At 41.5% G+C, this 23,921-nt stretch overlaps 3 protein-coding genes across 3 annotated transcripts; 2 read left to right on the top strand and 1 right to left on the bottom strand.

Annotated features, from left to right (window-relative positions):
• Positions 1 to 408: 408 nt before the first annotated feature.
• Positions 409 to 8,560, top strand: LOC106561770 (ras-GEF domain-containing family member 1B-B). The gene is made up of 12 exons (XM_014126012.2): positions 409 to 685; positions 2,463 to 2,660; positions 3,129 to 3,251; positions 3,470 to 3,607; positions 4,740 to 4,955; positions 5,121 to 5,195; positions 6,052 to 6,144; positions 6,326 to 6,428; positions 6,556 to 6,827; positions 7,070 to 7,193; positions 7,528 to 7,600; positions 7,756 to 8,560. Exons 2-12 carry the CDS (start codon positions 2,469 to 2,471, stop codon positions 7,784 to 7,786), a joined length of 1,440 nt encoding a protein of 479 aa, XP_013981487.1. The 5' UTR covers positions 409 to 685; positions 2,463 to 2,468; the 3' UTR covers positions 7,787 to 8,560.
• A 62-nt stretch (positions 8,561 to 8,622) lies between these two features.
• Positions 8,623 to 11,237, bottom strand: LOC106562826 (zinc finger protein 488). Its single transcript, XM_014127848.2, has 4 exons — positions 11,104 to 11,237; positions 10,748 to 10,981; positions 10,353 to 10,578; positions 8,623 to 10,138 (listed from the first exon to the last, which is right to left on the bottom strand). The coding sequence occupies exons 1-4, from the start codon at positions 11,206 to 11,208 to the stop codon at positions 8,946 to 8,948; spliced, it is 1,758 nt and encodes a 585-aa protein (XP_013983323.1). The 5' UTR covers positions 11,209 to 11,237; the 3' UTR covers positions 8,623 to 8,945.
• A 1,029-nt stretch (positions 11,238 to 12,266) lies between these two features.
• LOC106561763 (anthrax toxin receptor 2) lies at positions 12,267 to 21,927 on the top strand. The gene is made up of 17 exons (XM_014126004.3): positions 12,267 to 12,707; positions 12,983 to 13,054; positions 13,590 to 13,661; positions 13,965 to 14,046; positions 14,135 to 14,239; positions 14,344 to 14,412; positions 14,895 to 14,975; positions 15,066 to 15,126; positions 15,242 to 15,337; positions 15,806 to 15,875; positions 16,589 to 16,667; positions 16,863 to 16,958; positions 17,111 to 17,170; positions 17,284 to 17,379; positions 19,206 to 19,385; positions 19,507 to 19,587; positions 21,493 to 21,927. Exons 1-17 carry the CDS (start codon positions 12,556 to 12,558, stop codon positions 21,529 to 21,531), a joined length of 1,491 nt encoding a protein of 496 aa, XP_013981479.2. The 5' UTR covers positions 12,267 to 12,555; the 3' UTR covers positions 21,532 to 21,927.
• Positions 21,928 to 23,921: the final 1,994 nt, after the last annotated feature.

The following is a 23,921-nucleotide window of genomic DNA, read 5'->3' as shown; positions in this document are numbered from 1 at the left end:
GTCCCAAAATGTGTTTTAATTGCAGTGTACAGTTTTTTTTATTCAAACTGTAAAGTATTTGGAAATATAAAAGTTGCAAGGTTTGCAATGTTTTCTTCTAATTTAGACATACGTTTCACACAGAATGGTGTACCACCGCCGTTGGAGTGCAAGCGTCCTGGCCATATGCCTTTCCACACTCCCTCCAGCAAATTAGATTTTCCTTTTTCCTCTTCACAAAATTATTATTATCATGGAACAGTATGATCCAATGTCATTCAAAGACAATCGATGGATGGAAAACTGACCAATAAGATTGCTCTAACATTTGGGGTTTTCAGGTCCTTCCCTGTGATTGGCTTACTTCCATGAAGAAGTATCCGCCTCTAAGCCTCTTATAGGCTGTGTTTCGCGGCTTTCTGCAAGTCATTTGAATACGGCTGGTCGTGGTCGCGGTTTCCAATGACTTCTCATTCAAAGGATCATGCAGACACAATGGATGGACTTTACGAATAGGAATTGCATGCTCTGAAAACACTGATCGTTTTTATTTGTGTGCATTTTGCACTTATTTCCAAGGATCATTTTTGAAGGATTATTTTCTTTCATCTGCTTTTATTTTCCAAAAACGTGGAATCGTTTTATTAGATACAAATAGTGTACATCATTTTATACTGTTACAATTCGATTTTTTTTTCGAGTTGGGGTAAGTTGATCACAATATAGATGTAGGATCTTAATTTGATCACTTTTGTTTCTGTGAATTTGTAGTGTATTCGTGGTTTATAAAGGCTTCTAAAGTTTGTAATTTCCACTTTAAAATGCCCTAACGAAAATTGTATAAATGTTCATGAATTATAATCCACATGATAATTCACATTTCCTGTTGCTGCTGGATTATTTTCCTACTGTAGCAAACTGGCTCAAATTAAGATCTGTATGTTCACTGTGAGCCTGATTATTTGTGACAAGGAAACATGCTGGGAATATGAAACTTTCAAAACAAAAGTGTTATGTAATGCATTTGACCTATAAATGACAGTGCTTTGAGGGTTGCACTTTGAGTGAAGGCAAAAACAATTTAATGACGGCAGATCTTAACCTTTACTTAATGATGACAGATCTTGACTTTTACAAACTGCTAAATATTTCCAGAATCACCTTTAGCAATCCCAGACACTCATATCTGATATAATGTAATGTGATGTGAAACTTTAAACAGACGTCAACTGTGTTATTGTTTTGCTCTAGTCTGCAGCATGGCCAAATAATTACGTGTCTGGCATGCATTAGCCTTCATTACTCACTAGTGTTATGACTGAGTGGGGTTCAACCCAGAGTTCTATGGAAGGCTGGCGCTTTTCACATAATAAGAGTGCATGAGTCAAGAGTAATAAACTGTGCCAGGGGTTGTGGGTTGGGTTGTGTTTATCCTGTCTGGGCTACAGTTAGATGGTTACAGTAGACTAAGGAACAGACAAACAGGGTGGGATATGTGTGGGAATGAACTTTCTTAGAAACAACTCCCATCTTATTTTATGTCTGTATTTGCTTCTCTATCAGATGTTCAGTTCTTCTTTTTCTAGGCTACGGAACAGACAAAACAGGGTGGGACGTGAGGTTTCTTATTCCCTCCATCTTATAAACACTATCCACCCTTATCTATCCAAGATGGATACAGTATAGTATAGCTGTTTTTTTTCTCTCATAACTCTAGTATATTTGCTTCTCTATCAGATAGATGAGGTTCTTGTCTGTTTCCACGTAACCGTTATGATCCTATTCATCCCCAGCCAGGCTGTAGTGTAGTGTCAGCCTGTTGGTCAGTCAGAGAATGTCACTTTCATTTAAATGTGGTAGGCTTTAGTAGGCCTGATCTGTCCTTGGTGGGGGGGTACATGTTGTAGTAATGCTGGTTGGTGATTGCTTGAAAACGTCCATTGCGGGGTAGATCATCAGCTCCCGTTGTAGCAGGTCACCATCATTAATGCTGCCTCTGTCTGTCCAGACTAAAGAATAAAGTACCTTTTAATCTCTTAACAGTGTTAAGGAAGCCAGCAGGGAGAGAAAAGGGATGTGCCAGGATGGCGGGTAATTGAGACAGTGGCATAAACAGGCTTACCAGAATGTAGTAGAATGAGCAGTAGTAAGGACATGAGACAGTGGCATAGTCAGGCTTATACCAGCATGGTGTAGACTTAGAATCAGCAGTAGGGGTAAACACCATTAGGGTAACTGATCACACACTGCCAGTAGTTATTACATAAATTATTCCTTTTTTTTTTCTTTTTTTTACAGCTTTTCTCCCTGTCACACACACATAAGCACAAGTACGCACACACACACACACACTCACTCACTCTCTGTCTTTCTTGGAGAAATAACATTCAGTTGAAACCATGAAAAATAAAGTGTTTAGTTATGAGTTTAAGAGAAGAACAAAGATTTGACATTGTTTTTATATTTGAAATCTCTTTTAACAGGTCAACATGCCTCCCACGACACCATACGCTGGCAAGTTCAGCCCCAGCCCTTACAACAACAACAACAATCTCCACAAATACCACCAGCCCATGGAAGCGAGCTACGGGGACATGTGCTACCATGACAACAGTCTTGTTTCAGGCTCCCTGGAGGCCCTAATACAACACTTAGTTCCCACAGTAGACTACTACCCTGACGTGAGTCTTAGCTCTAGTCCAACAAAAACAAAAAACATAAACAATGGAATCATACAAACATATTTGGGGTTATGAAAGGGGAAGACAATTAAGCTCACAAGGCTTAACTGTTATATTCTTCAAGGACAAATGTGTATACTGTACAGTGGACTACTACTCTGATGTGTGTTGTTATCTCTGGTCCAAAATGCTCTCTCAGGGGGACTCTAATGACAACAACAAAAACATAGACATGGGAGTAATGCAACCTTTTATGCCAAATAGGCTACGGTTATATTTCGGGTTGTGTACTAAGTCCATACGTTATATTCTTCAAGAACAAATGAGTAGACTCACACAGAATGTATATATCATTAACTGAAATGACCATTGAACAGCGGGAAATGTGCCATATTGTGCTGGGTTGGTGTTGGGTTGACGACAACATGAGTTGATGTTAACAATCTTTTTTTTCTTGTTCTCCATCAGAGGTCGTACGTCTTCACCTTCCTGCTGAGTTCCCGTCTCTTCCTCCACCCGTATGAGCTCATGTCTCGGGTGTGTCACCTGTGTGTGGAGCAGCATAGATCTGGAGACCTGCTGCTTGATAAGGTAGCTAACACACACACACACACACACACACACACACACACACACACACACACACACACACACACGAGATGCACCTACACACACACACACACACACACACACCACACACACACACACACACACACACACACACACACTAGTTCTAAACAACCAGGAGTGGACACCACCTCTTTACAGTCTGTCTAACACTGGCATGTCTTTCTCTTTGCTGTCCTTAGATCAGAATACGAGACGTCGCTCCAAAGATCGTGCAGCTGCTGACAGAGTGGACGGAGACATTTCCCTATGACTTCAGAGATGAGAGGATGATGCGCTGCCTGAAAGAGATGAGCCATCATCTGGCCAGAGGAGATGAGGTCAGTACCCTTATATAACCTCTGACTAACTGACTCATTAGAGATGACAATAGACATGGCATCAGATATTTCATTTGACCAGTTATGGCTGCGTATGACATCAGACACCTTATTTAGCACATATTGAGCTTGATCAAGGGCGCTGAGTTCATGCTGCCTTGTGCTGTTAGTCTTAACATTAGGTGTGTTATATGTTCACTTGTGTTACGTCATAATATGTGTTGTGTGTTAGATGGGTCATATGTTTTATATCAGCATAGATGGCGTAGGAGGTGAGAATACACACCCACAACAAGTTCACAAGTTGCAGACTTCGATAATGAACTCAGCGCCCTCGTCATTATATCAGCACAGATACAAATATACCTTGATATGGATTTCTCTCTCTCTCTTGATGTTGTCTAATATCAGTACTTTAAAAGATTGTTTCCAAAATGCTATATATCCATTTTCAGAAAGGTGGGTATATTAGCTTTTATTGTTTAAAGAAATTATGAAAGTGATTGGTGTGTTTTTTTTCACTATCTAATCATGGCATGGGTTCAATGACAGACATGTATTTGTTTAAAATCTATCACTTGATGGTTTCATTTCAGATAGACAAATAATCATGTTTTTTGCGAAATACTATATATCCCCCTCACTCGCAGAGAAATAAGTAACAAGTAACAAATAACTACACCAAATGTATCAAATAACTGCATTACAAATTATACATTTGTGACATCAATATTTAAAACGAGTAGTATGAGATTTGTAGGTAAAACATTTACATTTGCCATTTTGGTAATTTAGCAGATGCTCTTATCCAGAGCGAATTACAGTTAGTGCATTCATCTTAAGATAGCTAGGTGAGACAACCACAAATCACAGTCAAATATACAGGACATGAACATCCCGTTCCAGCTAAACAATGGATATATAGCGTTTTGCAAAAAAATATAAAAATCATACACATATAAAATCTAGAAATAGTCATATTTTACACACACATGAAGGTACCCATAAGCAATCATTTCTGATGAAGAAAAAAAACAAGTGAAAAATGTGTGGATATAGCTTTTTGGAAATAAACTATTCGCTTGTATATAATGCATAGATTGATCTCTCGCTCGATGTTGTTTTACATCAGTACTCGTGGAGGGCCATGCAGCAGATGACTCAGCGGTTAATCCGAAGGTTGGCGGCCCTGGGTCAGTATGAAGAGGCTATCGCCACACTCAATGCCTCCGCAGCCGAGAGACCCACTGCTCTGAAGACCAAACAGCAGAACGGACAAAGGAGTGACGTACTGAGCATCAGTGACGATGCTTTTATTCTCGCCCAGCAGCTCACACACATTGAACTGGTGAGGAGAGAACATACTGTAGATCGTACTGTATACTGTATTCATTAGAATTTAGTGTTGATTTAGAAGTACCCGTGATCTATCAATTAAAGTACCGTACTGTTAGAAATACACTATTGTTTTAGAAATATTTGCTTATTAGAATTCTTCCGTTTCCAATTCTAGGACAGATTGAGTTTTATCGGACCAGAAGAGTTCATCCAAGCCTTTGGTGTGAAAGATCCCCTGGACAACCATAAGGTAGGCCACATAACATTGTCCTCTACCTTCCACATAACATTGCCCACTATATGTCATATTATATTGTCCACTACCTTCCACATAACATTGTCCTCTACCTTCCACATAACATTGTCCACTACCTTCCACATAACATTGTCCTCTACCTTCCACATAACATTGTCCACTACCTTCCACATAACATTGTCCACTACCTTCCACATAACATTGTCCACTAACTTCCACATAACATTGTCTTCTATCTTCCACATAACATTGTCCACTACCTTCCACATAACATTGTCCTCTACCTTCCACATAACATTGTCCACTACCTTCCACATAACATTGCCCTCTCCTTCCACATAACATTGTCCTCTACCTTCCACATAACATTGTCCACTACCTTCCACATAATTGTCTTCTAACTTCCACATAACATTGTCCATTACCTTCCACATAACATTGTCCTCTACCTTCCACATAACATTGTCCACTACATTTCACACAATATTGTCAAAGACCTTCAAGATAACATCGTCCACTACCTTCCACATAACATTGTCCACTACCTTCCACATAACATTGTCCACTACCTTCCACTGGTTATATAAGCTTTCCATCTGTCAGTAATTATGGTGAGGCTACTGAATGGCTTGTGGCTGACTTCATTGTGTAAGTCCATTAAGAGTTATCAACAGAGTACATCACAACAACTAGTCATGAACAGACTGGGAGAAACAACACTAGCCCACATATAGTTTATAAGAAAAGAAACCTAACTAATTGAAATGCTCCAACAACAACATATCCATCATGGATATCATACTAGACAATCATTTTAAAAAAAGTAACCTTGACCTGTCTTTTCCCTCAGAGTTTCTTTAGAAAACGCAAGACCACTAACCTGGAGGCCTATGTAGCTTGGTTCAACAGACTCAGCTATCTGGTGGCCACTGAAATCTGTATGGTGAGTGCTCTCCTTCTTTCTCACTTTCTGTCTCCCTCTTTCTCTCTCTGTCGCTGTCTCTTTCCCCCGTCTACTACAATTCTCTCTCCGTCTACATTATTTCCCCTCTCTCCCTTGTTTCTTTGATCCTTTCCTTCTCACACAGCTCCAATGGTTTTGTGTTTTTCTTCCCTCCTTCCAGCCAGTAAAGAAGAAGCACAGAGCTCGGGCATTAGAGTTCTTCATAGACGTGGCCAGAGAATGCTTCAACATCGGAAACTTCAACTCACTCATGGCCATCATCAGTAAGTTACAATACAGGGCTCTAGAATGTTATTTTTTTTTCAATTCTACATTAGAATTGGAATTTCAGTTAATTTCACTGAATTGAAATGAAATTGATCCCTAAACCCTGCTCTCCTCTCTCCACAGCCGGGATGAACATGAGTCCTGTGTCTCGGCTGAAGAAGACCTGGAGCAAAGTCAACACAGACAAGTTTGACATACTGGAGCACCAAATGGACCCCTCCAGTAACTTCAGTAACTACCGTACTGCCCTGCGAGGAGCCACCCAGAGATCTATCACAGCACACAGCAACCAGGAGAAGATAGTCATTCCATTCTTCAGCCTTCTCATCAAGGATATCTACTTCCTCAACGAAGGATGTGCCAGCCGGCTATCCAACGGTCATGTGAACTTTGAAGTGAGTCTGAGTAATGTACAGTAAATGCATTATTGCTAATCATGACAAGACTTTTACTGTATGCACTGGTTTCCCTCGACTAAGAAGCATGTTCAGTGGTGAATCTCCATTGAAATAGCTTTTTAGTCTAGAACAATCTGGGTCCAAGAAATTGGCCTTTAGTGTTTAAGTAGCAGGTGAAAAACACATTGTTGTCGATTATCTTTCATTTCAATGAATGTTCATTTCCTGTTTCTCTATAGAAACTGTGGGACTTGGCGAAACAGGTCAGTGAGTTCCTGGTGTGGCGCCAGGTGACGTGTCCCTTCGAGAGAGACAGGAAGATTCTCCAGTACCTCGTCACAACGCCAGTCTTCACCGAGGATGGTGAGTGTTGTCCACAGATACATTACATTTAACGTGTCAATTATTTAGAACAGTACAAAATGTGCAGCGCCTGTGGTCTAGTGGTACCCACTAGAACCCACGTGACCCTGGGTGTTTGCACGTGTGTACTCCCCACAGAGACCAGGGTTCGTTGTCCACAGTTCCCGCTGCATCGCCTCCCTTTCGAATTCTGTACTGTCTAAGTAAAGGATACAGCATATGAACGGAGGATGAAAGTCCACACTCATATGAAAGTGCAAACCCTACTATAATCAGTACTGTATCTCATAACATTGGCTTCAGGGATAGTCATGTTTTTTTGTCTCTTCTGCAGAGCTGCATTTGGCCTCCTATGAGAGCGAAGGTCCTGAGAACCACATGGAGAAGGACAGTCGCAGGTCTCTCAGGTGTGTAACTTGACTGTTTATTTTTTACCTAACTTTACACTTGGATTTTGAACCTTTATTTAACTAGGCAAGTCAGTTCCTGGTGTGGATTTTGCGCTCATACATGGTGCACTGTTTGTATTTCAAAACATTGTATTATGTGTCCTATGTTGCAGGTCATCCCTATTGCATAGAGAGCATCGGTGAGTGACGGTCATGAGTGGGACACTGGTCTGGGTGATTATTCCATCCCAGCTAAAGAGGCTCATGGTCGGCGGGCTCTCGAAAGAGCGGAGAAAGATGGGAGAAAGAACTGTTCAAAGCACTCAGAGAAAGGATGCCTCCCTCTATGGCTGAAGAACTGAAGATCTTGCCTCTCGCACTGTACATTGACAGATGATTCATTTGTAACGTGTCTACCCACACAGTATTACAGTTCTTTTTTTTATACCAATGGGTCGTAATGGTTACTGATCGTTTTCTATGCTTTTCTGAAGTAGTCTTTCTATAGTGTAATGAGCTTGTTGCTGGTTGGCTCGCTCAGTCTTCTTAGAACATAAGCTATTTCTTTTATGTTATTGTTCTTACTAAATAGTGTGTTTTGCATATGTTAGGAATTAATTACTTACATATATGTGATGAATCTTTAAAGATACAAAAAAACAAACCTCAAAACTCATCTCATCTTTGGTGAAAGGAATATGAATATGACTGAATACCCAGCGGTGAATAGTTAACTCTGTTTTTTTATTTTTTTATTTTGTCATGTGTTGGTTTACCTTACAGCTATTACTTTTTATAAATGTTTTATGTTAATGTATTCTCTTCTTTTTTTACTATTTGGTTTTGTATCGTGTATGTGTTTATTGTTTGTTTGCCCATCCCAATGTGTTACTTATCAGGGTACTCTACATTAAGTTCTTATGTGAAATAAGAGGTATATTTTTATTTTAGAAGAAAATAAAGAACATTTAAAGGTGATTTATTTGTCTGTCTCTCTAAATCTCTCTCTAGTGCCATCTAGTGTTCACAACTAAGCTTACAATCAAGTCACATCCACACCGAAAATATTGTAATATTATTTTAAAAAACAAGAATTTATTGTAAAAGAATGAGAAAGTAAATATCATACTAAAAATGTCACATTTGACTGAATTGAGAGGAAAATCTAAACTATTTCTAAGGGGAAAAAATGACGCCTTACATATAAAGCAGACTCATACATGTTTCAAATAAAATGTCATTGCATTGTTAATGTACATTATAATAATTACATAATAGTTAGTTCATGTGTTTAATTAGTTCCCCATTAGTATCTTCATCAATATGAATATTATACATCACTAATGATAAGAACTCACTGAACTCATGTATGAGAGGTCATGTGACGTGCGAGGTGATGACGTTGTCTGAAGACCTCGCTACAGATGGAACACTTGAGCCTCTCTTCCCTCTCCCTGCGACGCTGTTGTTTCACCCCACACGCAGATCCTGTGGCATCCAGCGCCCTCTTGTGGTGAGACCTCATATGCTGCACCAGGTCTGAAGTCAGACGGAAGGAAATGTTGCATTTGGCACACCAGTTCTGAGCCGGCAGGCAGAGGGGAGAGAGTCGTGAGACGGAAGGGGACAGGAGCACCGGGGAGGGGGGGATCGGGACCTGCAGGGGTCTCCCTGGGGTCCAGGGCCAGAGAGCTGCTGGGCTATAAAGAGGGTGCCTCTGTTTCAAAACACCCTGGACCAGCACAGGTCTGTGGAGATCAGTAGAAGGAGTAGTAATGGAGATTTTAGCCCTCTCAGGCAGGGGGGTAGTCTGGGGAAGTGGAACAGAGCGTGGGGGCTGGGAGAAGGCACTTCTCCTGTTCTCCGAGACAGAGACTTGGTTGAAGGCAGAGGTGACAGGAGGAGAGTCAGTGGAGGTTTCCTCAGAGCGGGATGGAGATAGAGACAGAGTGTCTTTCAGAGCCTTCTTCTTTGAGTCTCTCTGCTCCACTGCTGGGTCACTTCCGGGCTGAATGCTCTGGTTCTGTGGGTTGGATCTGATGTCTTCAGGCCCTGAGGTCTTCAGTTGTGGTTTTAGTTGAGTGGTTCTGTCTTTAGTGAAGGTGCTCCTTATTATATTGGTGGGCAGGTGGCAGGTGACCGGGCTAGGTGGTTGGTTCACGTTCAAAGTACAGTAACCTCTCTCCAGTGGTTCCTGCTTCCTGACTAGAGGCTGTGGGCCATTTCTATCCTCCTCCGTGTGTTTCCTTTTGAGGGCACTCCCTGCCGACCTGGTACCATACAAGCCTGTCTTATTACTGGTATTCTCCATATCCCTGGCTAGATTGTGGAAGTCGGTTGCAGGTTTTCCATCCTGTGGACTTGTCTCTGGATGGCTCCGTTTGAAGGCAGGAATGGGAAGGGAGTCAGGTTTCACATGGTTGGTGTTGTCTTGACCAGGTTTGGTGGTGTGGCTGTTTGGTTGTCTCTGTGTGCAAAGGAATCTCCAATGTGCCAGGAAGGGGAACTCAGACTCAAAGCCCTGGTTGCAGTTTGTACATGTGTATGAACCAGCACCTGGTTATAAAGATGAATATGGATTAATATCACTTTATTCTGCCAATATTGCATGACATAAACCTTTGCCAATACTCTTTGAATTGTACAAACATATTGGGGAAATCTAGTTTTAATGTGTAATATTTAATTGCAGTCAATAGCTAAATCATAAAAAATTCTATGAATAATATATATGTATATATTGTAATACACATTCATAGAATATGTATACCTTTGCTTTGCGTCTGCAATGGGTTCAGTAGAAGAAGCCTGGCAAGGTCTTTCCCATACCACACCAAAAGCTCCTCATCCTTCTGGATCGTCCTGAGGGCTCTAAAGAACAGTTGTCCGTTCTTCACATAGGCCTCCAGGTTCTGTTCCTCACTGCTCCGGGCTGACTGGACGAGCCGCAGCCACATCGGACCGTCAGTGGGCATTTTGTGCGCTGAGGTGTCCACCTGTGTAGCCAAATAGAAACCGGTCTTACAAAAACAAGTCAAGTACAACATTTGCCAACTGAAAGTTTCGATGCATTTTAGACCTGTATTCGGGCATGAGAAACTGCCCCCAGCCAATCGTTTGGAACACATTCGTTTAAGACGCATGCATTTAAGTGCATGTTCTCACCCTTAAAATGTATGGTGCCGATCTTCTGTCCATAGACTTGAGAGCGATGTAGGCGATGCTGTCATAAACAGTGGTGTGATTCAGCTCACATGGTCCAAAAACTGCGTGTTCGGGAACGTCGCAGGTGGTGTGGACGCGCGTAAAAATGTCATTTATCCATCGTTGCGCAATTTGCGCAGCTCTCGCCCCTGTGTTGCAAACGAGTTTGGAACGAATTTCTGCCTCCAGGATCTCCTGAGAACCAGATAACATCAGAATCCATATCATTAGGCTGACAATTAAGAATAAATAATTTGTTTGAATAATGCCCTCCAAAAACGTGTGTAAAAACGCTCTAAATCCAAAACAATACTTACCATTGCAAACAGCTGACTGGTGGAAAGATCTGCGCTTCTCTTATTTGCACTATCCCTGCTTGTATTATACAGTGTATTGTGTCTTGTAGATGCCCACCAATACATGCCATAGGACTGCTCGACTGGAGGAGCTGGTTTTATAGTCTAATCTAATCTGCACAATGAGATTTGACAATTCTCCGCCCCTCCTTTATCCTCTTGTTAGATGGGTGACATTAATGATCTCTGACAATCAGAAAGTGTCGGTGCATGGATGGACAGTCTAAAGAGGTCATGGGTATCAGGGGCCAGCCAGTGCATGTACAATAGAAGCCAATTTCAATTGGATATTCAATTCATGACATTTGGTAAATAGGGACAAAATATAGTGGATTTAGGTGACGGCGGGTCAAATTCTGGTGTGCAAGCAAGCATGCCCCGCGGCCACGACGATAAACGCGAGTGTGTGTCGGGTAAATGGAGTGATGCACTTTTCTGTATCCTCCTCGGGCGACAGATAAACCTTGGCTCATTGATGGGTTACAATGCTGGAATTCACTCCACACAGTAGCCTACTGAGCAAATTCCACATTGTTTGTCACGACCACAATGACAAGGACACCAGAATCTGTCGAATTTAAGTTTTCAAACAAAACAATATTTTTTTTATTTCAGTCTGTTTAATTAAAAGTCAAGTCCACGTTTTTCTATGGTTTTGTCTATAATTCATTGTATGTCAAGCTCCAATAAAGTTGGGTTGTCGAACTGAAATAGTTCCATAAGGTATTCATATTTAACAAAATATTGTCACCTGCTGTCTCCCCGCCCACTGTGCTGGTGGTGTAGTTACAGGGTTTCCCAGACTCGGTCCTCCTCGCGTCCCCCCATGTGTGCACATTTTGGTTTTGCCCTAGCACGACACAGCTGATTCAATAATCAAAGCTTGACGATGAGTTGGTTATTTGAATCAATTGTGTAGCGCTAGGGCAAAAACCAAAACGTGCGCGCAGGAGGGAAGGTTCCAGGAAGAGTTTGGGAAACCCTGTGAGACATGGGTGCAATAGAGTTCAAAGGCGCGCAATAGGGTTCAAAGGCGCGCTTGTGCGTTTGTTCGGCTCTCTTGCGCGTTTGTTCGGCTCTCTTGCGCGTTTGTTCGGCTCTCTTGCGCATGCTCACTTCAGATGAGACGGTACCGTCACAGTATCAGCGGTAATTCACTAGGAGGCACGCCCCAAATAATTTTATTCTCTCAATTCAGAAAATTAAATAGTTACCCACAAGTGGCAAGGACGATACATAGTATTTACAAAGACACACAGTAACATGTCGCGTAAATGTCATGTTAGTTTATTTTCGATTTTGTCGTTGGAAAATCAGGAGTTAGTCTTGAGTCTTGTTTTATCCAGACGAAGAAAGCGCATGTGAGGTAGTCAGTCTACTCTAGTCAGTGGTACAGTACGATGTGCAAACTCAATGAAGATATATTTTTTTATCAAGGCAATGATCATCAACGGACAGTGGATTGCACTCCTGCTTACCTTTCTTATAGGCCTAAACACATTATTTTGTAATACCGAAGAGGCATCTTGCCATGGAACTTTTGATATTTATTTCGTTTTAGACAGGTAAGTATCGTTATAGCCTACAGACTAAACGCAAGATGTAATTGATATTAAAGTTACTAGTGTTTTTTTTTATGGTAAAGTAACTTGAATCAACACGATTCTATAGAATCTATCATGTGTCAGATTGCACTAGTCAAGCATTTTCTTATCACGTTTTGTGTGTAAAATACTCCTGTAAATAGTATTTCAATGACTTGAGTTCTATTTCAGTCTGTCTAGTCCTTGTAAGGGTTTGTTTGGTTCTGGTTCAGGGAACGTGTCTTACTGCTCTACAGGTCTGGGAGTGTGCATGATAACTGGGGAGAGATCTATGAGTTTGTGGAGCAGCTCACCAACCGCTTTGTGAGGTAAGTGAATAAAGTCATACTCTCAGGTCCAAGCTCTATGTATGAGGTGAAATGAGCAACTTGTCTTGAACACTATACATCACTGCCCATCAATACTATGGTTCACTTTACAATCTGAATCATGAAACAGAAGAAGGGCCCCTTTTTAGTCAAATAATGATTTACCAAGGACATACGATATTTACACAGTGAGGAATCAAGTTAGTAGTTAACACAGTTAACACACTCATGTGAAAGTGGGGCAAATCCTTTTCAAGCAGTAGCCAATAGGCATTTGATCAAATGTAGCTCCACCGAACACTTGGATACAGTTGTAATAGTGGGGTACTAAATTTAACTCCAGAACAGTTGTCTGAAACAGCTGGTTGTGGTAACAACTGTGCATAATTGTAATTTCGGAGAGAAAAGGGTTAGCTCCAAAGGGTGTAGGGAGGGATAAGTTGGCCTACTGTAAGTGAAGTCTTTTTAAATACAAAATGACCAGTAACTTCTTGGTGTTTGATCCCATTCCTTGGTGTTTTTCGGTTTGTTTTAGTCCTAGGATGAGAGTTTCCTACATAGTTTTCTCATCTAGGGCAGAGGTGATTCTACCGCTAACTGGAGACAGGTACAGACACACACACACTCTCTCACTTGTCACAGTACATAGCATCTCTCTCTCTTTCCCTCTCCCTCTCATCTTTCTCTCACTCTTTCGTTCTTTCCTCTCTTTCTCTCTCCTCTTTCTTTCTCTCTTTCTCTTTCTCTTTCTCTTGCTCGCTCTCTCTCTCTCTCTCTCTCACACACACACACACACACACACACACACACACACACACACACACACACACACACACACACACACACACACACACACACACACACACACACAGGCAATTAACATAATTTCTCAGATAGAATCTCTTTGTAGATATGAAATAGATGAAGGCTTGAAAAAGTTAAGCAAAATCAGGCCGGCTGGTGAAACATACATGCACGAAGGCATGAAGTCGGTAAGCATTTTCTATTTTAATCTATTCTATATTTGTTTGTTGTTGGACTGTTTGTGTTGTACATTAAAACATGGCTTCCCCTATGTAGGCCTCAGAGCAGATGAAGGCCCAGGTCACACGGTCATCCAGTATTATCATAGCTCTGACTGATGGGAAACTGGAAGTCTATCCTTATGAACTAACCGTAAAGGAGGTAATACCATTATACTAAACAGTGATGAGTAATAAAATAGTACTTGCTGGAAGTGCTTTGAGCACTGACTGGTACACAGCTATTTTCCTCTGTTTTTGTTGCAGGCAAACACCGCTAGGGAGTTTGGTGCTAGAGTGTACTGTGTTGGTGTGAAAGACTTTGATGAGAGCCAGGTGAGTGTTTTTAAGGATCTGTTTTATGCAGTGCTCTCGCCTTTCTATCAATTGAAGGCTGCATAAGCACACATTAAATATTCACACTGCAATACACTATTTTGTTTACGTTAATCTCTGAACACTGCCAAAGTGAATCCATACTGGAACTACTAATGACTCCCATAATATTGGAAGAAAAATAAGCGTACCCGTCTTATGATTTGATCGTCTGTCTGTCTTAGAGAGCGTTAGCAGTCTGGACAGGAAGTTTAGTTGTACTCTAATCATCTAATTGGATCGTGCCAGCCTGCTTCCTCTTATGGTTTCATTACATTAGATCAGCCTTTGAAACCAGACCGGAAAACATCAACAGAGGGAGAAAAGGCTGTTTTGTAGATGTACAGAAAACAGAGGGAGAAAGTGCTATGTTGTACGTAGCTGTGGAAAGACAATCTTTCTGATGTTGTGTAATATCATATGCTTTCCTCTTGTACTCACAGCTTGTTGACATTGCAGACAACAAAGACCAAGTATTCCCAGTGCTGGCTGGATTTCATGCACTCAAAAGCATTGTGAATTCGGTCAGAATAATTACATCCAACAATACGTCAAAATAAACGTTAAGACACATACCATGTCATTAACGTTGTCATTATTCCTATTTTTCACAGATTTTGAAGCAGTCCTGCACAGAAATATTCAGGATAGAGCCCACTAGTGTTTGCGTAAATGGTACGTTGCAAAGCTTTAGTTTTTTGATATACCGATACCAATACTATCATTGGGTAAAACTGTTATTTGTTTGTGCCTGAAAATCCTGACATTGTGCCCCTCTATAAAATTGTAGAATCTTTCAACATCGTCCTGAGAGGATATGACTTCACCCGTGGCAGGAGCCAGGATGGAGTGATCTGCGTTCTCACTGTCAACCAGAAGACATACAGTTAGTATACCCCAAGCTCCATAATGCGACATGTTCTGCATTCCAATATTGACACACTACTGTAAGACTGCAGATTGACAATAACCCCCCCAAGCGCTTGTTCATACTACATCCCTTCCTGTTTACCAGACGCCACCGTCGTTCGTAGCTGTACACCCAACAGTGCACTTCAGCCCTGTTGCTCAGGATGCAGTCTACTGAATGTCCCCATGAAGTAGCCACACTAATGAAGTACTGAGGGCGTGGAGTGAATGTTGTGTTTCAGAGAGAACAGAACAGTGTCTCATTTAGTAGGGTCAGGGAACATTATGCCGCTAGCTGAGTACATGGAGCTGGTATCTGTCTTATTGCTTAAAATAGAACACAACACACAAAGTCTCTTCGCTGAGAGGGCAATGAGCTCACCCAGCGCGCTCCCTCTCTCTCTCCCCCTCTCTCTCTCTCCCCATCTCTCTCTCTCCCCCCCAGATGAGAGGCCTAGTGTGGTGCAGGATGGCTATCTGTTGTGTCCAGCACCAGTGCTGCATGAAGTCGGACAGTAAGTGCTGCACTCAATTCTCTCCTCTTCGAACTTCCTTTATCCATAAATGGCCAGTGAGCTACTGAGCGCGCTCAGTTGGCCAGATCAAAGGAATGTCATGTTGTTGGTTGGTTGCTGTGAGAGCTGAACCACACAGCAACCCAGACTCTCCACAGTCAGCGACTACACACACTTCCATTCAGGGTGGGTAGTGGGTTCGACGGGTAACAGGTGTTCATCGCTTTATAAAAGCAAAAGGAAACAACTTCAAATGATATAAAAATATAATGACAGCCTGGTGGTGACTGGAGAATGGCAGCTGTTCATCCCTAGTCCATTACGGGACTCTGCCTGGTTTCTTCATAAAATGTGACCAAATAGGCTGAACCGATGTGTAGTGGTGAGACACACCAAAATGGTTTGGCACACTATCATTAAAACAGCTTAGAGGAAGATGTGATATGTTAGACTTTGTGACCCTGTGTTAGTTTTTACCCTGTCCACCAGCATGCCTATATGCTGTGGCACAGTGCCTTGGCATTTCAACAGTTGGTCTGCCAGACCGATACTTAAATGAAGTTTGACCTACTTTGTTAGTATCTCTCTCTCCCTCCCTCTTTCTATCTCTCTCACACACACACACACACACACACACACACATGCACGCATGCGCGCGCGTGCGCAAAGCAATAAAATAGAATTGTGCTGGATTTTCTTTTCCCCCACGATAGATCGATAGATGTGCTGATCAGCTTGAACAACGGTCAGTCCTACATCTCAAGCCCGTTCACTATCTACGCTACAACTTGTGTGAGTATCGGTGTCACAGGTCACACCAACACTCAAAACAAAACGGCCTCATTCTACTTACATAGTTTGCTCCATCCTAGTCCACCAAAGTCTAGTCTGATGAAGTCTGTGATATAACGTTAGATATGAAGTCGCACATCATCTGATAAAGTCTGTTTCGTGTGCTGCTTTGTTTTACAATGTCTCCTGTTGCAGTCTGATGGGACAGTGGTGCTGGTCCTGATCTTAGTTCTACTCCTGCTGCTGGTTCTGGCTCTGATGTGGTGGTTCTGGCCGCTCTGCTGCACTATTGTGAGTGGTTCAACCTCCTCCAGGACCGACTGTATTTTCCGGTAGTAAGGCAGGGAGAGAGTATGAGTTAATAGAGTTGTAGATTGAGATGCCAGTACATAGTAATTCATTGTTGTATAACTGCTGACTGTTTTATACTGTACATGCTACAGGTGATCAAGGACCCCCCTCCCCGTCGCCCCCCTCCTCCTCTCCCTCCTCCTCCAGTACCTGTGAGTGCTTAGATTCTATGGTAGTATTCTTAGAAGTTCCATGTGTTTTATGTCTTTCTCGTCACACCATTGTAGAGTAACTTTAACGCCCCGAACGCCCTCCTCCACTACAGGAACCAGAGGAGGACCCTCTACCCAAGAGGAAGTGGCCCATGGTGGATGCATCATACTATGGGGGAAGAGGTATCGGAGGAATGAAACGCATGGAGGTACAGTTGAAGTCGGAAGTTTACATACACCTTAGCAACATACATTTAAACTCAGTTTTTCACAATTCCTGACATTTAACCCTAGTAAAAATTCCCTGTCTTAGTTCAGTTAGGATCACCACTTTATTTTAAGAATGTGAAATGTCAGAATAATAGTAGAGAGAATTATTTATTTCAGCTTTTATTTCTTTCATCACATTCCCAGTGGGTCAGAAGTTTACATACACTCAATTAGTATTTGGTAACATTGCCTTTAAATTGTTTAACTTGGGTCAAACGTTTCGGGTAGCCTTCCACAAGATTCCCACAATAAGTTGGGTGAATTTTGGCCCATTCCTCCTGACAGAGCTGGTGTAACTGAGTCATTTTTGTTGGCCTCCTTGCTCGCACACGCTTTTTCAGTTCTGCCCACAAATTTTTTATAGGATTGAGGCCAGGGCTTTGTGATGGCCTCTCCAATACCTTGACTTTGTTGTCCTTAAGCCATTTTGCCACAACTTTGGAAGTATGCTTTGGGTCATTGTCTATTTGGAAGACCCATTTGCGACCAAGCTTTAGCTTCCTGACTGATGTCTTGAGATGTTGCTTCAATATATCCACATAATTTTCCTACCTCATGATGCCATCTATTTTGTGAAGTGCACCAGTCCCTCCTGCAGCAAAGCACCCCCACAACATGATGCTGCCACCCCCGTGCTTCACGGTTGGGATGGTGTTCTTTGGCTTGCAAACCTCCCCCTTTTTCCTCCAAACATAACGATGATCATTATGGCCAAACAGTTATATTTTTGTTTCATCAGACCAGAGGACATTTCTCCAAAATGTACGATCTTTGTCCAGATGTGCAGCTGCAAACCGTAGTCTGGCTTTTTTTATGGCAGTTTTGGAGCAGTGGCTTCTTTCTTGCTGAGTGGCCTTTCAGGTTATGTCGATATATAGGACTCGTTTTACTGTGGATATAGGTACTTTTGTACCTGTTTCCTCCAGCATCTTCACAAGGTCCTTAGCTGTTGTTCTGGGATTGATTTGCACATTTTGCACCAAAGTACGTTCATCTCTAGGAGACAGAACATGTCTCCTTCCTGAGCGGTATGACGGCTGCGTGGTCCCATGGTGTTTATACTTGCGTACTATTGTTTGTACAGATGAACGTGGTACCTTCAGGGTTTTGGAAATTGCTCCCAAGGATGAACCAGACTTGTGGAGGTCTGCAATTTTTTTCTGAGGTCTAGGCTGATTTCTTTAGATTTTCCCATGATGTCAAGCAAAGAGGCACTGAGTTTGAAGGTAGGCCTTGAAATACATCCACAGGTACACCTCCAATTGACTCAAATTATTTAAATTAGCCTATCAGAAGCTTCTAAAGCCATGACATAATTTTCTGGACTTTTCCAAGCTGTTTAAAGGCACAGTCAACTTAGTGTACGGAAACTTCTGACCCACTGGAATTGTGATACAATGAATTATAAGTGAAATAATCTGTCTGTAAACAATTGTCGGAAAAATTACTTGTATCATGCACAAAGTAGATGTCCTAACTGACTTGCCTAAACTATAGTTTGTTAAAAAGAAATTTGTGAAGTGGTAGAAAAACGAGTTTTAATGACTCCAACCTAAGTGTATGTAAAGTTCTGACTTCAACTGTATGTCTGAATGAGTATTACCCCATTTCCTTTTCTATTTGGGCTGTACTATATCTTGACAGCAAATTGCATCACTTTATTTTGAGTGGTGTTAGTTACTCTAAAGTTCTGAATGGTTATTCTGTGCTAAACGAATATAAACGGTATAAAATGTGAAATAACCTGCTGTAAACTGTGTTTTAGGTTCGTTGGGGTGAGAAAGGTTCCACAGAGGAAGGTGCACGGCTAGAGAAAGCCAAGAATGCGGTGGTCACAATGGTGGAAGAGGAGGTGGAAGAACCTATCATTAGAAAACCAATGAGTCAGAGACCACCCCCTACTTATCACACCCCAGAACAGTCCAAATGGTACACACCCATCAAGGTTAGTCACCATGCTTTCACAGCCACATTGACAATGGCTGTCAGTAACTGGCTTTGTATATTAAACCAACAAGTTGACTCTTATTTTATCATCACTTTGTTTCGTTGTTACATCCTCTTAGGGGCGTTTTGATGCGCTGGTGGCGTTACTCAGGCGACAGTATGATCGAGTTGCTGTCCTGAGACCAACAGCACAGGACAGGGTAAGGCACCTCCTTGTATAATGTACTCAGTCAGTTTACTTCCAGTTTACTTTCTGAATTGTTTTCCTAAATTGACTGAAAATGGAATTGACCCTAACCCCGATTGCAACAAACTCATGAACAAAGAAATTAAGGGAGAAAGGGACATACTTAACGATCTCTCTTCTGCTTGGTCAATGTTGCCCAGTTCACACGTTAGTAACCTTGTCTGGCTCATTAGTGGTCCGAGCAGACAGGCTCATCAGTGGAGAGGGGATGAGGGGCAGTAAGGGAGAGACAGGACATGACAGGTCAGTTACCACTCTGTCCACTGAGAGGAGGGGACAGCTTTAGCCATTAACTGTCCCCCCATACCCATATGGGATGGGGGATGGAGAGATGGAGGGATCCTATAGATGAGTGATGGTGCTTTAGCCATTAACTTTTCCCCCCATACCCATATGGGATGGGGGATGGAGAGATGGAGGGATCCTATAGATGAGTGATGGTGCTTTAGCCATTAACTTTTCCCCCCATACCCATATGGGATGGGGGATGGAGAGATCCTATAGATGAGTGATGGAGAGAGGAAGAGAGTAGGGATGGATGTCTATGTTTGTGAGACTCTGACCCCCTAATGCCTATTAGCACCATTATTCTCTGTGAGGCCTCTGGCATGTCACAGCTCACTACAAGATAACGAGCAGAGCAGGATGTAAACGAGGATGGGGGGGACGGAGGGATGGAGGGGGGGACAAACGAGGGGCAGCGTGTGACCTCTGTCCTCTTAACCTCCCTCTCTGTCACGTTGTGTTGGTGTACTCTGTCACACTGCGTTGGTGTACTGCACTACACGTTCATTAAGACGCTGGATTGGGCGTACATTGCCCTCTCATTAACAGAGGTGGGGGACGCTGGCCATTATCTTTTTACTGAGAAGGGTGGGGTGGGTACCCTCTAATTGCTGTTAATGTGATTATAATGTACTAAATCTGTTGAAAATTGCTGTACTGAATTTGATAAATGTTCTATTTCTTGGATAAATTGTCAATATAGCCTATGAATCAAGGTATAGGTACACAATTGTCTGCTGTTTTAAGCAAACACTCCCTAAAACGTATTTGATTATATATTAGCTGTGATTTCTGGTGGATGGTTTTAGTGGGGCTGGTACCTGCTCTTATCTGACTGGGCTCATGATGGTGGCTCCCTTCTTGACAGAATGGGAGTGGCTGTCTGTTCAGCCAGTAATGCTCTTACGCTTGATTAGTTTGATTTGCTAATAGTGATGTCGTGACAACTCGCCGGCCCAGTCGCCATCTCCTCCTTACCTATTACAGTCAAAGCCGGCTGCCTCAATTGAGTTCAATTATGATCAATTATTGTAAATGTCAACTCTATGCAGTGTTGTCAAAACAATTTCCATTCTATGTCACGTATATAGTGACTCCATTTTATGAGCTCATTTTGTAACTGATGTACCTCATTTATCTGAGATACATAAATCCATATATGGTGGAGGCTAATGGGTACATACACTACCAGTATAATATTGAGCAGAGCTGGTTTGACATGGTTGCTTGTTCTAATCTTCATACCAGTGGAGAGCAGGTCTGAGCAGTCTGCACCGTCTACGGAAGAGGCAAGCTGTGAGGCATGAACAATTGAATACCACGTACCATTGTTCATGAGAATTAGGCTGATATGGAGGTGGGGGTGGGGAGGTGTTACAACTGTAATGAAATATACTATATGTTAGGGAAGGTCTATACTGTATATTTTCGGATAAATATAGAATATAGTAGATGCATTTAAGCCTAACTGGTTGCTATTGTACAAGAGAATGTGTTCTCAGTAACTTACCTCTTAAAGTAAAAGGTTTAAATGGAATAAGTAAATACAGGAACTGCCTTTTGTTTTGTTCAGGGGCGCTGTATGAATTTCACCCGAGTTCCCAGTCATTAGGTCAAACACACCATAATCTTTGGACTATGAGGCTATGGAGAGAACAGGGCTATGGACCACGTGCCTAAACATCATCGATGTGCCTCTCTTTGGATTTATTGTTTGTTTTTATGTCAGCTTTATTTATCCAGGTTTGTCTTTGGATAAAACAAACGTGTTCGGCAGCATTGAATAATGTTAGCTTGCTTACTTGCTATACGATCCTCTTGTCACGGTTTAATTTAATGTAATTTATGTGTAACCATAGATCAAAGAACACGTGGTAAGAGGATAACTGTGTTATTGAGTGCCTTCTTGTGTCTTTTCTTATCAAGAATGAAGTGTATTTTTCTTGTCTTTTTTATTTAAGCTCTGTTGTTCCAAATGTGGTGTTGTAAATAAATACTTTCAAAATTCTGTGGAAAGTTTGTGAGGGTTTCACTTTCAACTAAAACTACAATGGGTTAATATTATTCCAAAACTACAGGCTAATCTCATTCATGTTGTTAAATAATGTAATATAATCACATTGTTTATCTAATCCCTTGACCTAATGCTTATTATACATTAAAAAATATATTTTTTCAAGAGACAGTGACAGATCAGACTTTGATTTTCTAGAGATTTTTAGGGGGAAAGACTAAATAATAATTATAATTTGATACATTGTTTATTTGCATTTCATAAAATGATCTCAAGACAATTATGGACAAAATCCTATGCCAAAATCTAAATAATTGATTTTACATGATGTAGCTACATTTTGCACATTTAATATTAAACAATTAAACAGTACTCCTACATTTTCTTATAGGCTGAATCGATATATTTTTATCAGTTACTTTGTATCGACATTTTCGCCATCATTATAGTCTATGCTATGATTCATTTGCCTATCTGGGTCATTTCCCTAATTTTCATCATATTCATATGGGCCACAAAAACAGTTTTTCATCAGATCTTTGGACGCAGCATTCTTTAACTGCTGCTCATTAACTTCTATTTTATTCAGGCAGTTTCTAAAATGCAGAGAGGGGTTCTTTGAGCACATGTGTCACAGGGCTAATAGTAATTGTAATTTCCTATAGCTCGGTGGTAATTTCAAAACGGCGTTTTTGATAGTGCACGGAAATCAGCCAGGGAGGTGGGAGAGCAATGGCAGAAGTAATCCTTGATTCTGTTGGCCCTAGTGAAGATAGAGGAAATGAGTGGAATACTGGAACATAAGAATGGAGCTATTGTAAAAGGGCTACAGTTGTAAATCAAGATAAGCCTCGGAATGATAATGCCCCATTCCTTGTTGGAGTGCAATTCATGAGAAAGGATGTTTTTTGGGGGAAACACGTTTGCGGTCACAAGAAGTGGAGTCAGTCAGAATGACCAGGAGTGTTATGATGTTGATTTCACGTGTCAAAAGAACAAAAGGAGAAAGCACAAATTATCGAAGCATGAAGTGGAATGTTATGATTATCGAAGTAGGGTACCGGTATCATATCCAGCGTCTCGATGGATATGGAGGCTTCATAGTTTAAGATGAACATGTCAAGAATAGTTGATTCACGTCGCTTAACCCACACTGTGAATGGAAAGAAGGGGGAAAGACTGTTATTGATGTTTCATGAAAAAGTTTTCCTGACCTGTGTAAAGCTGGGATATATAAGATATGTGGTGCGAGCTTATGTACAAAAGCCACTTCAATGTAAAACGTTTGGCCATGTGTTTGAAAACGGAATATCATTGTTGAATCAGTGAGGATGCACAGTGTTGCAATTGTTCCAGAGTTCCCGTAGTGCCCTGTTAGGGTGGAGGATGTCAAAGTAGGAACGATCAGGGCTGTTGAGGTGTCCTATGCAGAAGCTGTGAAAATTATCAAAGCAGCGAGTAGAGATTAAGCTATGGCAGTGGATGATGTCCAACAGTCTGTGGATGTCAGTCAGTTGAGAGATCCTGAAATACTAATCGTGAAGGTTGATTTTGTTTTGTTTATTGTGCAAGTGATTAATTGTACAGGACAAACGAACAAAACATCTAAGAAATTGGAAATTGTGAAAGCGGCTAAAAGGTTCTGGGATATCCTGGATTTCACAGCAGAAACTTTGTAGGGAAAACTGTCTGAAGATGTTCCCCCTCTCAGGCCCCAAAGCCTGAGTAGGGATCTGAGTACATTTGACCAAGTGAAGGAGTACATTGACTTTTGTTTCATTTTAATTATTAACATATTTTTTGGGTTAAAGTATCTCAGTTTTACCCTACCCAGTAGGTGGCGGCAATACACCTTTTTGGATGTAGTCCGCAATAAAACCTTTAAAAAAAAGAAGAGGCAGAGCATTTTTTTGTTTTGTTTATGGACTAGCTAGCACGAGCTGCAGGGCTAGCCAGCTGCTGAGCATAGTGTAGTAGTGTCATTAATT

The sequence above is a fragment of the Salmo salar genome, chromosome 01 (assembly GCF_965601325.2).
Source record: "Salmo salar chromosome 01, fSalSal1, whole genome shotgun sequence".
Classification (NCBI taxonomy): domain Eukaryota; kingdom Metazoa; phylum Chordata; class Actinopteri; order Salmoniformes; family Salmonidae; genus Salmo; species Salmo salar.
The sequence above is the reverse complement of the archived record's forward strand: the minus strand, read 5'-3'. Positions and strand labels throughout refer to the sequence as shown.